Below are 14,280 nucleotides of genomic sequence, written 5' to 3'. Positions count from 1 at the left end.
AGATCCCAAGGGCTGGACGTCCAGGCTCCAGAGGGCTGAGGTCTCCCAGTCCCCCCCCCAGTAGCCCTGCCCCCTGCGCCCCCTCTCTCCCTAGAAAGCTGACAAGAGCGCCCTGGCAAGCAAGGCGAACCGCGCAGACCTGGAGACGGTCGTGACCGAGCTGCATGAGACGTTTCAGAGCATCTTGTTCAAGCTCACGACCCAGAATGACCACTGGAAGAATGCTGTGGAGCAGCTCAAGAAGGAACTGAGCACCAAGGTGAGCACCTGGCCCCGCTGTCCCCTGCTGCGGGACGGATTACTTCAGGACTTTACGGCTTCCACAGCAAATGCTCACAGCTGTGAGGAGCAGGAATTGGGGAGCAGCTTAGCTGGGTGGCCCAGGATCTCCCACAATGTCACAGGTAAGGTGTTGTCCAGGGCTGCATCTGAAGGAGCTGGGAGGAGCCATTTCAAAGACAGCACTCTCACAGGCTACTCAAGAGGCTAAGGCAGGAGGATCACAAGTTTGAGGCCAGCCTCAAACTTATTTAGGTAATTTATTGAGTCTCAAAAAAATAAAAAGAGCTGGAAGTGTAGAGAGGTAGAGTGCCCCTGGGTTCAATCTCCAGGACCACAAATTAATTAATTAATTTTAAAAAGAATCTTCAGTTCTTTATCACAAGACCTCCTCCTCAGAGCCACTTGAGTGGCCTCATAACATGGCTCCTGACATCCCCCCGAACAAGTGACCCAAGGAAACAAGCAAGAATCTGCACAGTCTTGTGTGACTGCACCCCGGAAGCACCCTCCCTCACTTCTGTGATATCCTGTTGGTTACCTAAGTCATCCCTGTTCAACGAGAGGGGACTACTTGGTGGTGTGAATTCCACGTGGTACAGCTGGGCAGCGTCTTGCAGGCTGACCACCATTGTTCTCCTGGCAGGACCCCCGCAAAGGCAGGGTCTGAGGGGGCCTGGGGGAACCATGCTGGTCCTTGATTGATTCATCTGAGGTGCCAGACCCAGAGAATGTCCAGGGAATCACAGCCCTGCTGCCCCTTGTGCACACACAGACAGAGGCAAGAACAGACAGACTGACAGTGTGAGGCTGTGTGGCTCAATGCCAGGGGGTAGGAAGAGGGTACAGAACAGAGATTGTCCTAGGTTAAGATCACAGCAGCCCAGATGATCAGACGAAACACAGGAAACAGTGTTACTTTTTTTCCTGGTCCAGTTGAGCCAGTTCCAAACCTGGTCTTCAAATGTGACCCAAGTCAGGAATTCTCACTAATTATATTAGATGTGATCATGGAATTATGATTATGAATGAAAGCATCCCCATCTTTTAGAAACACTCAGATATTCATGAGTGAAATGTCATGATTTCTGTAACTCAAAAAAATAATAATAATGATAAACCAGGCGCGGTGGCGCACGCCTGTAATCCTAGCAGCTTGGGAGGCTGAGGCAGGAGGATTGCGAGTTCAAAGCCAGCCTCAGCAACAGTGAGGCACTAAAGCAATTCAGTGAGACCCTGTCTCTAAATAAAATACAAAATAGGGCTGGGGATGTGGCTCAGTGGTTCAGAACCCTTCAGCTCAATCCCTGGTACCCCCAAAAAAACTAACTAAATAAATAATGTATCAAAAAAAATAAGGCAAGTTGGGCACAGTGGCATGTCTGTAATCCTAGGCCCCCAGGAGGCTGAGGCAGGAAGATCACAAGGCAGAGGCCAGCCTCAACCACTTAGTGTCAGCGACCCTGTTTCAAAAATACAAAATAATGGGGTTGAGGCTGTAGCTCAATGGCAGAGCATTTGCCTAGCATGTATGAGGCCCTGGGTTCAATCCTTAGCACTGCATAAAAATAAAATAAAGGCATGCTGTTCATCTTCAACTACAAACAAACTAGTTATTTAAAAAATACAAAATGAAAGGGCTGGGGATTTAGCTCAGTGTTAGTGTCCCTGGGTTCAATCCCCAGGAACAAATAAGAATAAAGCAAATATAGCAACATGTTAATAACTACTAAATCTAGGTGATGGATATGTGGTGGGTAATTATTCTAGTCTTTCTGCTTTTCTCTGAGATTTTCCAGATGAAGAGCTTTTTGTGTGGTTGTTGTTTTAAGTGACTCCATACTCATTGCTTTCATTTCTGTATTATTTCCAGGGGGCACCAGGGACTGAACCCCAGAGTGCTCTACCACTGAGCCACATCCCTAGCCCTTTTATTTTATTTTTTTAACTTTATTTGTATTTATTTATTTTTTATGTGGTGCTGAGAATCAAACCCAGCGCTATGCATGTTACGCAAGCACCCTACCACTGAGCCACAACACCAGCCCCCCAGCCCCTTTTATTTTTTTTAATATATTTTTTTGAGAGAGAGAGAGAATTTTTTTAATATTTATTTTTTAGTTTTCGGCGGACACAACATCTTTGTTTGTATGTGGTGCTGAGGATCGAACCCGGGACGCACGCATGCCAGGCGAGCGCGCTACCGCTTGAGCCACATCCCCAGCGCCCCCTTTTATTTTTTAAGAGAGGGTTTCACTAAGTTGCTTAGGGTCTTGCTAAGCTGATGAGGCTGGCTTTGAACTTGTGTTCCTCCTGCCTCAGCCTCCTGAACTGCTGGGCCCAACCCTTTTATTTATTTATTTATTTTTTAATTTCAGGCAAGATCTTGCTAAGTTACCCAGGCTGGCCTCAACCTTGGAATCCTTCTGCCTCCGCCTCTGAATAGCTGGGATGACAGGCGTGTGCCACTGTGCCCGGCTCCTTTCTGTATTTTTAATTGTGGTGAAAGTCACAGAACACAAAATCAACCAGTCTGCAGTGAACCAGTCAATGGCATTCACGCTCACAGTGCGCTGCCCTCACCTCAGTCTAGTTCTGAGACATTCACATCTTTCCAAAAGGAAACCCAGTGTCCTTAGCAGTCACTCCCTTCTTCCCCGCCCTGGCCCCCGGCAACCACTAGTCTCCGTGTGCACACACCTGTTCTGGATGTTTGTCATGAAGGGAACCACACAGTATGCGCACTCTTGTGTCTGAATTCTTTAGTTTAGCACCATGTCTTTGAAGCGCATTCATGTCATAGCATGGGTCAGAACTTCATCCCAAGAAAAATGAAATTATGTCCACACAAAATTTTCCATGTGAATCTTCATAGGAGCATTAGTTATAATAGCCAAAAGGTGGAAAACACCCAGTGTCTATCAACAGAGGAATTAATTAACAAAATGTAGTATATCCAGTGCTGGACATGTGGTGCATGCCTGTAATCCCAGCGACTTGGGAGGCTGAGGCAGGAGGATCGAAACTTCCAGGCCAGCCTCAGCAACTCGGTGAGACCCTGTTTTAAAAAATAAAAATAAAAAGGGCTTGGGATGTGGCTTAGTGGTTAAGCACCTCTGGGTTCAATCCCTGGTACCTCCCCTCTCAAAAAAAAAAAAAAAAAAGTATATCCAGAGGCTGGGGTTGTAGCTCAGTGGTAGAACACTTGCCTGGTACGTGTAAAGTACTGGGTTCAATCCTCAGCACCACATAAAAATAAATAAAAATTAAAATAAAGCACTATGTATATCTACAACTAAAAAATTTTTTAAAAGTATATCCAGGGGTTGGGGTTGTGGCTCAGTGGTAGAGCACTTGTCTAGCAAGTATGAGGCACTGGGTTTGATCCTCAACACTACATAAAAATAAATAAATAAATGTCTAACTACAACAAAAAAAATTTAAAAAGTATATCCATATGATGGAATGATATTTGATCATGCTATTCCATGCTTCATATCATGTAGCATGAATGTAGTACAGTAGAATATTATTCACCCATAAAAAGGAATGAAATTCTGATGCACGCTGCAACATGGGTGAATCTTGAAATAGTTTGCCAAAGGAAAGGGGCCAGACGCCAAAGGCCAACTATTGTATGATATTTTTGTGAGGTGTCCAGAATGGGCAAATCCAATAAATGCAGAAAGTAGGTTAGTGGTTGCCAGAGCCTGGGCTTTGGAGGAAATAGGGGGCTTCTTTGGGGAATGATGCAAACATTCAAAAATTGATGGTGATGGTCCTTTGTGAGTATACTAAAAGTGGCTGAATTAGCTACTTCACAGTCAGATCCTTAATAAATATGTGAGGACTATGTGAAGGTCAGATGCATGTGGACCATGGGGAGAATGGGCAGTTGGGCAGTAGGTTTGGAGGTGGTAGCTGGTGGTGTTTTTGCCTTGGCCTCTGGGAAGCTCACTTTGCGGTTCCCCTCTACCAATGGCACCCGTGAGGGCTGTGGGCTTTAGCCCAAGCCCATTCATTTCCCCCTTCTTCTCATTCTCATTATGGAGGTTTGCAGGTTGCCGCAGATCCCTTTCCCAGGGAGCTGGGTGTGGCTGGTTGACCGGCTGTCTTTTCTCCCCTGGGCTGGCAGCTGGTGCACAGTGACCTGGACCTTCTGAAGAAGGGCCTGGAGGAGGTCTGGGAAGTAGTCAAGAAGCTGCTGCTGGAGGGCCTGCTCTACGACCCCGACAGCGCCGCGGGCTTCAGGAGGCGAGCGGCGGGAGGGCTGCGGCTGCCAGCCTCGGGCACCCCTGGATTCCAGACCATGGGCACAGGGTCGGGTCTGGGACCTGAGTGGGCAGCTCTGCTGCCTCTGGCTGCAGGGCTCCAGGCCTTTTGCTGCAAACGAGGATACTGAGGCTCAGAGAGGGAAGGGACCATGTGGACCATGGGAGGCCGGGGCACATCTGGGGCCTGGGCCAGGGACCCTGACCGTCCACCCAGACAGTCCCACAGAGGGCCCCAGTGTCAGAGGGGGCTGCAGCCCTCAGCTCGCAACGGAGGAGGGTTGGACGGGCGGGAGGCACAGCACGTTCAGTCTCGGACCAGGACACAGACAGTGCTGGGGCGGGAGTGGGGGGACCTGGCCACCCCTGATGCCCGACCGCCTACCTTTCAGGAAACTGTTTGAGCGGGTGAAGTGCATTTCCTGCGACCGGCCAGTGGAGATGATGACCGGCCCGTGAGTACCGCGCCAGGGACGGTAAAGGCCACGTGTGCCCGCCCCAGGCACCGTGCTGCAGAGATCAAGTAAAATGCACCCCTGTGCTCCCTAAAGGCCTCCACTGTATACATACCCGTGTGCACCGCGCTCAGGCAGGGTCTGCAGAGCTCCAGCCGCGCATGTCCTCTCTAGACCCCTTCCTCCCCTCTTCTCTTTTGTGTGTTGGACCTGGGGTTTGAACCCAGGGCCTTGTGCATGCGAGGCGAGGCAAGTACTCTACCAACTGAGTGTATCCTCAGCCCCCTCCTCCTCTCTTCTGGTGATGGCAGGCACTGCTTCTCTCCTTGTTCTTTCGCCAACCCTATCTAGGGTCTGACTCAGTGCTCCACCCCACCCCCCAAAAATAAAGAAAGAAAAAAAAAGGAAGGAATCATTGTCAGCAAGAGCACAACTTTGTTCTACTTGCTGGTCCAATACTTGCATAATATGAAATTAATTATATTATTATTATTATTATTATTATTATTATTATTATTATTATTATTTGCGGTGCTGGGACTCTAAATCAGGACTTCATGCATGCTAGTCAAGCACTCACCCCCCGCCAGCACTACCTCAGCCCTAAAATGAACCATTTTAAAATGAATAGTGGTCCCTTGGTGGCACATTCCTGTAATCCCAACTACTTGGAAGGCCAAGGTGCTGCCAGCCTAAGCAACTTAGCAAGCCCCTGGCTCTAAATAAAATAAAGGTGTGAGAATGTAGTCAATGATAGAGCATGTGGGAAGTCCTGGGTTCAATCCCCAACACTGCAAAAATTAATTAAATATAAATAAAGTGGTTGGGATCGGTGGCACATGCCTGTAATCCCAGAGACTTGGAAGGCTGAGACAGGAGAATTGCAAGTTTGAGGCGAGCCTCAACAATTTAATGAGACCCTCTCTCTAAAAATAAATAAAGCAAAGAGTTCAGTGGCATTTGGTGTAGTCACGGTGTAGTGCAACTCTTGCCTCCAATCCCAGGGCCCTGTTTAGTCCCCCAGGGCCACTGGCACACTAGCAGTCACTTCCCCCTGCCACCTCCCCTCCAGCCCCTGGCAGCCACTAATCCACTTTCTTTCTTTTTTTAATATTAATTTTTAAAATAATATTAATTTTTGTAATTGGACACAATATCTTTCTTTCTTTATTTATTTTTATGTGGTGCAGGCAAGTGCTCGCCCCTGAGCCACAACCCCAGCCCCCACACTGATCCACTTTCTGGTCTGCCACATATGGCCTTGGAGGCTGGCTTCTTCCACTTAGCAGAGTGTTTGTAAGGTTCCTCTAGGTTCAGCATGAGCCAGTGCTTCACTCCTTTTTATCACTGAATAAGATGCTGTTGTGTGGATAGAGCACATTTTACCCCTTCGTCTCTTGATGGACATCCAGTTGTTGTACCTCTTAGCTATTGTGACTAGTGCTGCTGTGAACATCTGTACATGTGTATTTGCTTGAACACCTGTCTTCAGTTCTTTGGGGTAGAAGTTCTTTGGAGTGGAAGTGCTGGCTCTAAGGTAACTCTGCGGTTGACTTTTTTTTTTTTTTTTTTTTTTTTAAGAGAGAGGAGAGAGAGAGAGAGAGAGAGAGAGAGAGAGAGAGAATTTTTTGATATTTACTTTTTGGCAGACACAACATCTTTGTTTCTATGTGGTGCTGAGGATCGAACCCGGGCCGCACGCATGCCAGGCGAGCGTGCTACCGCTTGAGCCACATCCCCAGCCCTGCGGTTGACTTTTTGAGGAGCTTTCGGGCAACAGTCTGTCCTGACACCAGGACCTGACAGGGCCCTGCAGTGCTGGTCTAGTCCTGGGACCCAGGGAGTTTGCCACCCTCATGCCACCTCCTCCTTCATGGAGGAGCTGTGGAGCCTCAACAAGATTTCCCTTTCGAATCACAGGTATCTAGCTGCAGTATTATTTATAGTAGTAAAAACGCTGGAGACAAGCGCCATGGTGAACAGGCACGTGTGTCAGCCTGCACAAGCCACGACCTTGTACGGGGACGCCGTCTGGTGCAGCGCTGTGCGCTGTGGAAAATGGCGGGTAGCCGTACTGTCCAGTCCAGGAGCCACAGGACACGTGTGGCTGTTGAGCCCTGGCACTGTGGCTAATGCGATTGAGAAAATGACTTTTAAATTTTATTAAAACTTAATTAGGGGCTGGGGTTGTGGCTCAGTGGCAGAGCGCTTGCCTCACATGTGTGAGGCACGGGGTTCAATTCTCAGCACCGCATATAAATAAATAAATAAAATAAAGGTCCATCGACTCTAAAAAAATTTTTTTAAATTAATTTACATGCATATTAAAATGACCACATGTGGCCAGTGGCTAGTGTATTGGATAACACAGCTGTGGAATATCACTTAATAACCTGAAAAATGTTTGCAATAAATTATATGAGAATATCAAGCAGTATGTGTTGTTATCCTAACTTTAAAATTACATAGACATGGAAGAAAGCTGGAAGAGCATATCTCAGTATCCCGTCACCTGGTTACAGCGCTGTGTTTCCTTTTGCATTTCTATAATTTATGAAACGTTAACGATCAGTGTGTTACTGAAAAGTCTTGTGGTGACTCAACATGCCCACAGTGAAGGGCATGGTGTTTATTGTGCTGTCCAGTCTCCTCTGCACATGTCTGCTCCGCGGAGCTGCCCAAGAAGGCTGCCGTGATCTTCTTTATTTTTATTTCCTTATTGAGGCAACACCCAGGGCATAAATCTCACCACTGTGAGGGAAGGGTCAAGTGGCATGTGGTATGTTTCAAGGTTGTGCAGTCGCCACCCTGAACCATGGAACTGTGTCTCCTTCCCATCCTTGCCCAGCCGCTGGAAGCCTCCATCTGCAGCCTGAGGATTTACCTAGTCTGGATTTTACTTTAGTGACCAGAACAGGGGTGGAGCCAGGCCCTCCCCAGTGCCAGGACCAGCACGATTGTTGTTCATGTGTTTGTGTCTTTGATTGTCAGGGTTCCCCAGAGCCCAGGCACGGTGGCCCTGAGGGTGGGCGTGTCCAGGTCTGCACCTCCTTCCTTTTCCTGGTGGAGGTGGGAGCCTGCAGCCACCACCACGCTTTTGTCCTCCACAGGCAGCTCATCACGATGCGCAAAGCCCGCCTGCTGTCAAAGCTGCGGCCAGCCAGTGCCAACAGCTACGAATACCTACAGCGCCAAATGATGAGGTGAGGCTGCAGAGTGGTCCTGGGCAGGTCTGCCACCCCTACTCCTGCCAAGACATATCCACCAGTGCCAGGACCAAAGACCGACACCCAGGGTGTTGCTAACCCTCTGTGATTGGAGGTGGCCTGGGCAGAGGACAGGAGCCAATGTTGTTCTATCAGGACTGTTAGGTGCTTCTAAATGGCGGCGGAGGGCGGGAATCTCCTTAAATCTCACAACCACTCGCGAGCCGGGTGGACATGCCTGTTCCTGGTGGAGAGCAGTGATCAGGACCCTCCAGGAGCCCCCCCCTGTGGCCCACCTGGCCTGTTGGGCCCTCCCAGCCTGCCGAGGTGTACTCCCTGGTCATCCCATTTCACAGTTGGGGAAACCGGCACAGAGAGCTTATGTGACTGCCAAGGTGTTGGCTAGTAAGTGGCAGAGCTGACACAGACTGGCTGGCCCCCTGGTCTCACCTCCCCCCACCCCTGGACATCCTAGGCTCTGGAGGCCCTAGGGGCACCCAGCCCTGTGGGAATGACACCTGGAGGAGGGACTTGAGGGCCTGATCTGGTTCCCTGGCCTCCTGTGCTTGACTCGTGAAGCTGCAGATCAAGAGTATGTGCCTTGTCAAACCGGGCCAGGCTCCAGGAGCGCTTGGCCCTGGGAATGTGGGAGCTGGTTTATCCCCTCCCAGCTGTGCGTGTCTGCACTGCCCGCCAGGCCCAGGCCTGCCTGCTGGGCCACCACACCCTTGACACGGGCCAGGCCCAGGAGCAGAGGGTCTCCAGGGGCTGATGACTCTCTGCTCTGCACAGGGAACAGCTGCAGCTGCAAGAGGACGGCCTGCACACTCTGGGCTCTCAGCAGGACTGGGGCGACAGCCTCCGAAATGACACCACCCTCAAGTTCAAGCCAGGGGAACTGTCAACACTCTACCCCTATGGGGACCCCCAAGTGTTAAACTACGACACTGTGAGTCTGGCCGTCAGGGTGTCCCAGGCCCAGGCGTGGGCTGGACCCCAGGCCACGGGCATCTCTGGGAGGCTGTGCTCTGACTTCAGGACCTCTGCATGCATCGGGAGGGTAGCAAGGTGGAGGCCTTGACCAGTGACGCAGACTGTCCCACAGGCCGAGGTGGACATCCTGGGAGTGGACGGGATTCTGTACAAAGGCCGAATGAACACTCAGTTTGGGGCCCAACCCTTGACCACTGCAGAGAAGGAGTTGGCAGGTGAGAGGCGTCGGGTCCTCCCTCCGCATACCCCTGCCCAGGTCTCCCTGTGCCAGGTAGCTGAGGGGAGGCAGTGGGGCTCAGGGCTGCTGCCATCCCTAGCTGGGAAGCATAATAGTCACTTGCAAAAATGGGGTCCCCAGTGTATGCTGGGAAACACTGGGGAGCAAGAGATGGGCTATTGCCTGCAGGTGATTCATGCAGGGGACAGACCACAGTAAATATCTGAAAGGCAAGAATCCATGGTTACAAACAGATAAAACTGACCTGAAGGGAGACACTGGTGATGGGAGAGTTGTGCTAAGGGACCCTGGTTGATGGCGAAGGATTGGGCAGCTGCCCTGACACCTCTGAAGGGGAAAAAACATTACTTGGTGAAAAGGGGTGGGGAGGGAGGAGAGCAGTCCAGGTGGAGGGAATATCAGGTTCAGTAGCCATTTGGTGGTCAGAAGCCAAGCACAGGCAGGAACTGGGAAGGGCAGTCCAGACTGTAGTGCAGAGACAAAGGTGGGGGTAGAGGAATGAGCAGGTCCAGTCCCTGGAGGCCTGTGTCCTAATCTCAAAGGCAGGGGTCAGACCAGGAGGAGCCCCAGACCCACGGGCACTTGCCCCGGTTGCTGTGGCCCTTGCAGCATGAGGGCTGGAGTTCCAGCCTCTCCCACCTGGGCCACCTTGGCTCTAATACTGAGAGGAGCATTCTCTGCACACCCCTTTGGGGCATTTTCCCTCTGAGAAGAGAGTTCTGAATTTGCTCCTTGGTAGAAGCCACACACAGCCCATGGGCCCGGCCGGGCAGGGTTGAGTCCATACTCTACCCATGGATGTTCCTCCTCCCAGACTGCCCTGAGGAGTAGAGAGCTCAACCCCAGACCCAGGAAAGGAAGCGGCAGCTCCCAGCGCTGGGTGCCTCAAAGGAGTGGACATTTATTCTCGAAGTCCTGGAGGCCACAAGCCCTAAGTCCAGGGGGAGCGGGCTCTGCTCCTCCAGAGGCACCGGTGCAGGACTCTGCGGTCTCCTGGGAATGGCTGCCTCACTCCAGCGTCGGCCTCTTCTTTGCGTCCTCCATGGCTCCTCCTCTTCTTCCTTAGGACACTTGCCTTTGGATTTAGGGCTCCATGTAACCCAGGATGATCTCACTGCAGGATCCTTCATTAAGCCTGCAGAGATCCTCTCCAATACACTTACGTACCTGGGTTCCAGGGGACATACTTATTGGGGACCACCAGGCAACCATTCCAGGTCACACCCTGTTTGCATGAGGGCAGGTCACCACCTCCCTTGTCCTCTCCCCAGGCAGGATGTGGCTGCTCCAGGACTGCAGCTCTGATGGGAGGGGCTGGGCTGGGCTTCAGGGGTCACCAAGCAGGGTGACTTGAGGGTTTCGTAAGTGGCTAATAAGCCAGGCCCTCCCCGCCTGCCCCTGCCCGCAGCAACCTGGTGAGGCATCTCATCTACACACACGGGAGGTCCACTTGCTGGGAGGGCAGCCTCAGTGGAGGGGCTGGGACAGATGGAATCTCTGGTCCTATCCTCAACCCCATCTACCTTCCCCAAGGGTGTCACCCCTGAAGAGGGAGCTGAGGGGCTTCTCCCTGGTTGATGGTTCATTCCCAAGACCCACAAAGCACACAGAATTTGAACTTAGATGGCTCCAACATTTCGCCTCACTTGGGTGATGAAGCCAAACTAGTGTGAGAGTCCTCTAGAAGCCTGTCTGTGGCAGCACGTAGATCCACTCATGTGCTCACACAGAAGAACGTTGTCATCCAGAACAGACACCATATTCCAACCTAAAACTAGCCAGGCTGAGCCACCCGGCTCCGGAAGACTTCACCCATCCACCATCAGGACCCACTAAGCAGCAGCCCTTCATCTGCCCCCCCACACCAGGCCTCCAAAGGCAGCCCGTGGCCTTTCTGATTGTGATGCTGCAGTCCTCAGTCTAGGCCTGTGCAGAGGGACATCCGATCCTCAGGGCGCGCCCCGCAGTTGGCAGACAGGTGTGCAAGGCCTGCTCCGCAGGTGGGGCCTTCAGAGAGTGTCCACAGAAGCAGACTGAGCGCAGAAGGAAGGCAGCAGGAGGTGGTCAGAAGGGGCTCCAGGTGGAAGGATCAGGGCTACAGAGACAGGAGGAGTGTTCTGTGGGAGACGAAGCCTCGTCACGGCCACTTGACTCTCCTAAAGCGTGTGGGCTCGGGCTCCTCTGTGGGTGCCATCACAGATTCATTGTCTTAGTTCTGGAGGTTGGAAGTCCGAGATCTGGAGGCTCCAGGGGCGAAACCACCCCTCACCTCTCCCAGGTAGAGGCCCCACCTTCTCTGTCCTCAGAGCACACCACACTGGCCTCTGCGTCTGCTATCATACCTCCAACTCCGTCGCCCTGGACCCCATGATTGCACTCAGGGCCCACCTGGATAACTGGGATAATTTCCCCACCTCAAACTCCTGCTCAATACAGTCCCCTTTCCACAGAAGGGATCAGGATGGTGGGCAGTCACAGTCACGGTGATTCTTGGCTGGACAGGAGCAGGCACGTGTTTTATGGTTCCATTTTCATGAAATGTCTGGAAGAAGCAAATTCATGGAGAAAATGAAAACAGTGGTTGCCAGGAGCTGGTTTGGCAATGGGGAGTGACTGCTTAATGGCATGCAGGATGCTTTTGGGGTGATGAAAGTGTCTTGGAACTAGATAGCGGTGGCGCCGTGCAGCTCTGTGAATGTATTCCATGCCACTGCACTGGGCGCTTTAAAGGGATAATTTTATGTTGTGTGAAATTACCTAAAAAAAAAAGGTGGGGGGCAAGATGGGGGTGGGGACTTTATGGGTCTGTCCCCAGCAGGAAATTTTTAGTTGTTATTGTACTGGGGTTGAATCCAGGGCCTCGGGCATGCTAGACAAATTCTCTACCATGGAGCTACACCCCAACTCTTATTTTTTTTTATTTTCAGAGTTTTGCTAAGTTGCTGAGACTGTTCTCGAACTTGGGATCCTCCGGCCTTAGCCTCCCAAGTTGCTCTAATTACAGCCATGCACTAGAGTTTCCCAGCAGGAATATCTAAAGAACTGACAGTGGCACACATCTATAGTCCCAGCTACTTGAGAGGCTGAGGCAAGAGGATCACTTGAGCTCAGGGATTGGAAACCAGCATGGGAGACCTAGCAAGACTGTGCCTTAAAAAAAAAAAAAAAAAAAAAGCATGTGCACACATTTATCATGCATGTGTGTAAAACAGAACTGCCAGACGCCTACCTCATGCAGTCCTTGTCTGCACCAGGCCAATTGCTTTTACTAATTGTCATGTCCCCTGGCTTGAAAAAGCCTTTGGGATGTCTGCTGTCCTGGTCTTAGCCTTGGGAGGATCTGGACTTAAGCAGAGAGGGAAGGACATTCACCCATGGGGACAGGAGGGTTGGAGGAGCTGGGGAGGCAGGGCTGGGTTAGGTTGAGCCTGATTTGAGGCCAGAGCTCTGGAAGACGCCTACTTGTTCTGGTCCTTTCTTCTCAGCTGTCAAGGTTCCTTGTCCCCCAGCTAGAAACCTGTATGCTCCTGTGCGCTCCAGTGACTTATTCGGTACCATCTGCCCCCGTGAGTACCTCCCCCACCCTCCCATCCCACCTGGGGTTCTGCCAGGTCTCGGGTTCCTCTACTCACTGCCCGTTACCCTCACCCCCAGCCCCAAGGCTTGCTCCGTCCCACCTCATCCATCTCTCACCTGCTCTGTCAAGGTTCAGGCAGCCTGCTCACCCACACCTGGGCCCCAGGAAGACCCCCGTAGCAGCCCTCACCCAGCACTTTGCTCCCTGGCCAGGGAAATGGTGCCTGCAGCTGTCCTGGGCTCCTGCTCCATCCTCAGGGGAGCTTATAGGCCCTGGGCATCATCACAGAAGCCTAGGCCAGGTGTCGGTCCCCAGGCGTCCACCTGGCTGCAGGGGTGGGACATAGGAGCCCACTTACTGCCCTGGGCCTGTTGGACTGCAGCCCAGGAGCCAGGTTGGGAGGAGCTGAGCCCTGTGCTCCCCTGACTGGTGTCACTGTGTATCAGCAGCCGAGGGGCACTGACAGCTTATGAAGCACTTTCTCCCTTCTTGTCTCATCTAGTTCTTACCAGCTCAGGGGGGTGGTACTGGTGGTCTTTATTTTTTGGGTACTGGGTCTTACTAAATTGCCCAAGCTGGCTTCAAACTTGTGATCCTCCTGCCTCAGCCTCCCATGTTGCTGGAAGTATGGCCATGCAACACAGTGCCTGGCTGCTGAGCAGGGACATCAAAAGATCCGACAGTGGCACACACTGCAGTCCCAGCTACAGCTCACGGCCACGTCCTGCTCTATTAGTCCATTTCAAGAGGAGGGAGCTGAACCTCAGCGACCTGAGCCCAACCCCCAGACACCAAGCTCCGTGTCCTCCTGGGTGCTCTGCCCTACTCTAGTGCCCATTTCCAGAGTCCTGTATCTTTTGTCACTTCACCTGGGAAGTTTAGATGCCCAGGGCCAGGGGAGGCCACAATAACCAGCCCTGACATGGCCCACAGAGCACCTCCAGACTCGGCTGCTCTTCCCTCCAGTGGGGTGGACCCCATCAGGCCAGTTGCTCCCAGGAATTTCTTGGGTTTTATCCTGCTCCCTGCAGCCTTGGGTCCCCGCACTGGAGCCTGCTCAGCCACCTCTGGCTCTCCCTCCGTGATGCTGGCTCAACCGCCATCCCTGCCACCTCTGCCACTGCTGCCGCCGCTGTTTCCCCCGCTGTTTCCCCCTCTGCGGAACCCCCAGCAGGCCCCAGAGCCTACCAGACACTTGAGGTCTCTGCGCCCTGAGTCCCGAACCAGCAAGCAGCCTATGGAGGAGCCTGTCAACCCGTGA

General features: G+C 52.0%; 1 protein-coding gene across 1 annotated transcript in view; it reads left to right on the top strand.

Annotated features, from left to right (window-relative positions):
• C19H16orf96 (chromosome 19 C16orf96 homolog) overlaps positions 1-14,280 on the top strand; it is a 37,821-nt gene extending 23,541 nt beyond the window's left edge. Inside the window, exons 12-19 of the mRNA XM_071605751.1 lie at positions 95-259; positions 4,415-4,533; positions 4,943-5,005; positions 8,116-8,208; positions 9,004-9,160; positions 9,317-9,419; positions 12,928-13,008; positions 14,051-14,280. Coding sequence (XP_071461852.1) covers positions 95-259; positions 4,415-4,533; positions 4,943-5,005; positions 8,116-8,208; positions 9,004-9,160; positions 9,317-9,419; positions 12,928-13,008; positions 14,051-14,280 — 1,011 coding nt within the window. The remainder of the gene's footprint in view (positions 1-94; positions 260-4,414; positions 4,534-4,942; positions 5,006-8,115; positions 8,209-9,003; positions 9,161-9,316; positions 9,420-12,927; positions 13,009-14,050) is intronic.

This window comes from Marmota flaviventris, chromosome 19 (genome assembly GCF_047511675.1).
Source record: "Marmota flaviventris isolate mMarFla1 chromosome 19, mMarFla1.hap1, whole genome shotgun sequence".
Taxonomy (NCBI): domain Eukaryota; kingdom Metazoa; phylum Chordata; class Mammalia; order Rodentia; family Sciuridae; genus Marmota; species Marmota flaviventris.
Note: the sequence above shows the minus strand (reverse complement) of the source record. Positions and strands in the feature narration are given on the sequence as shown.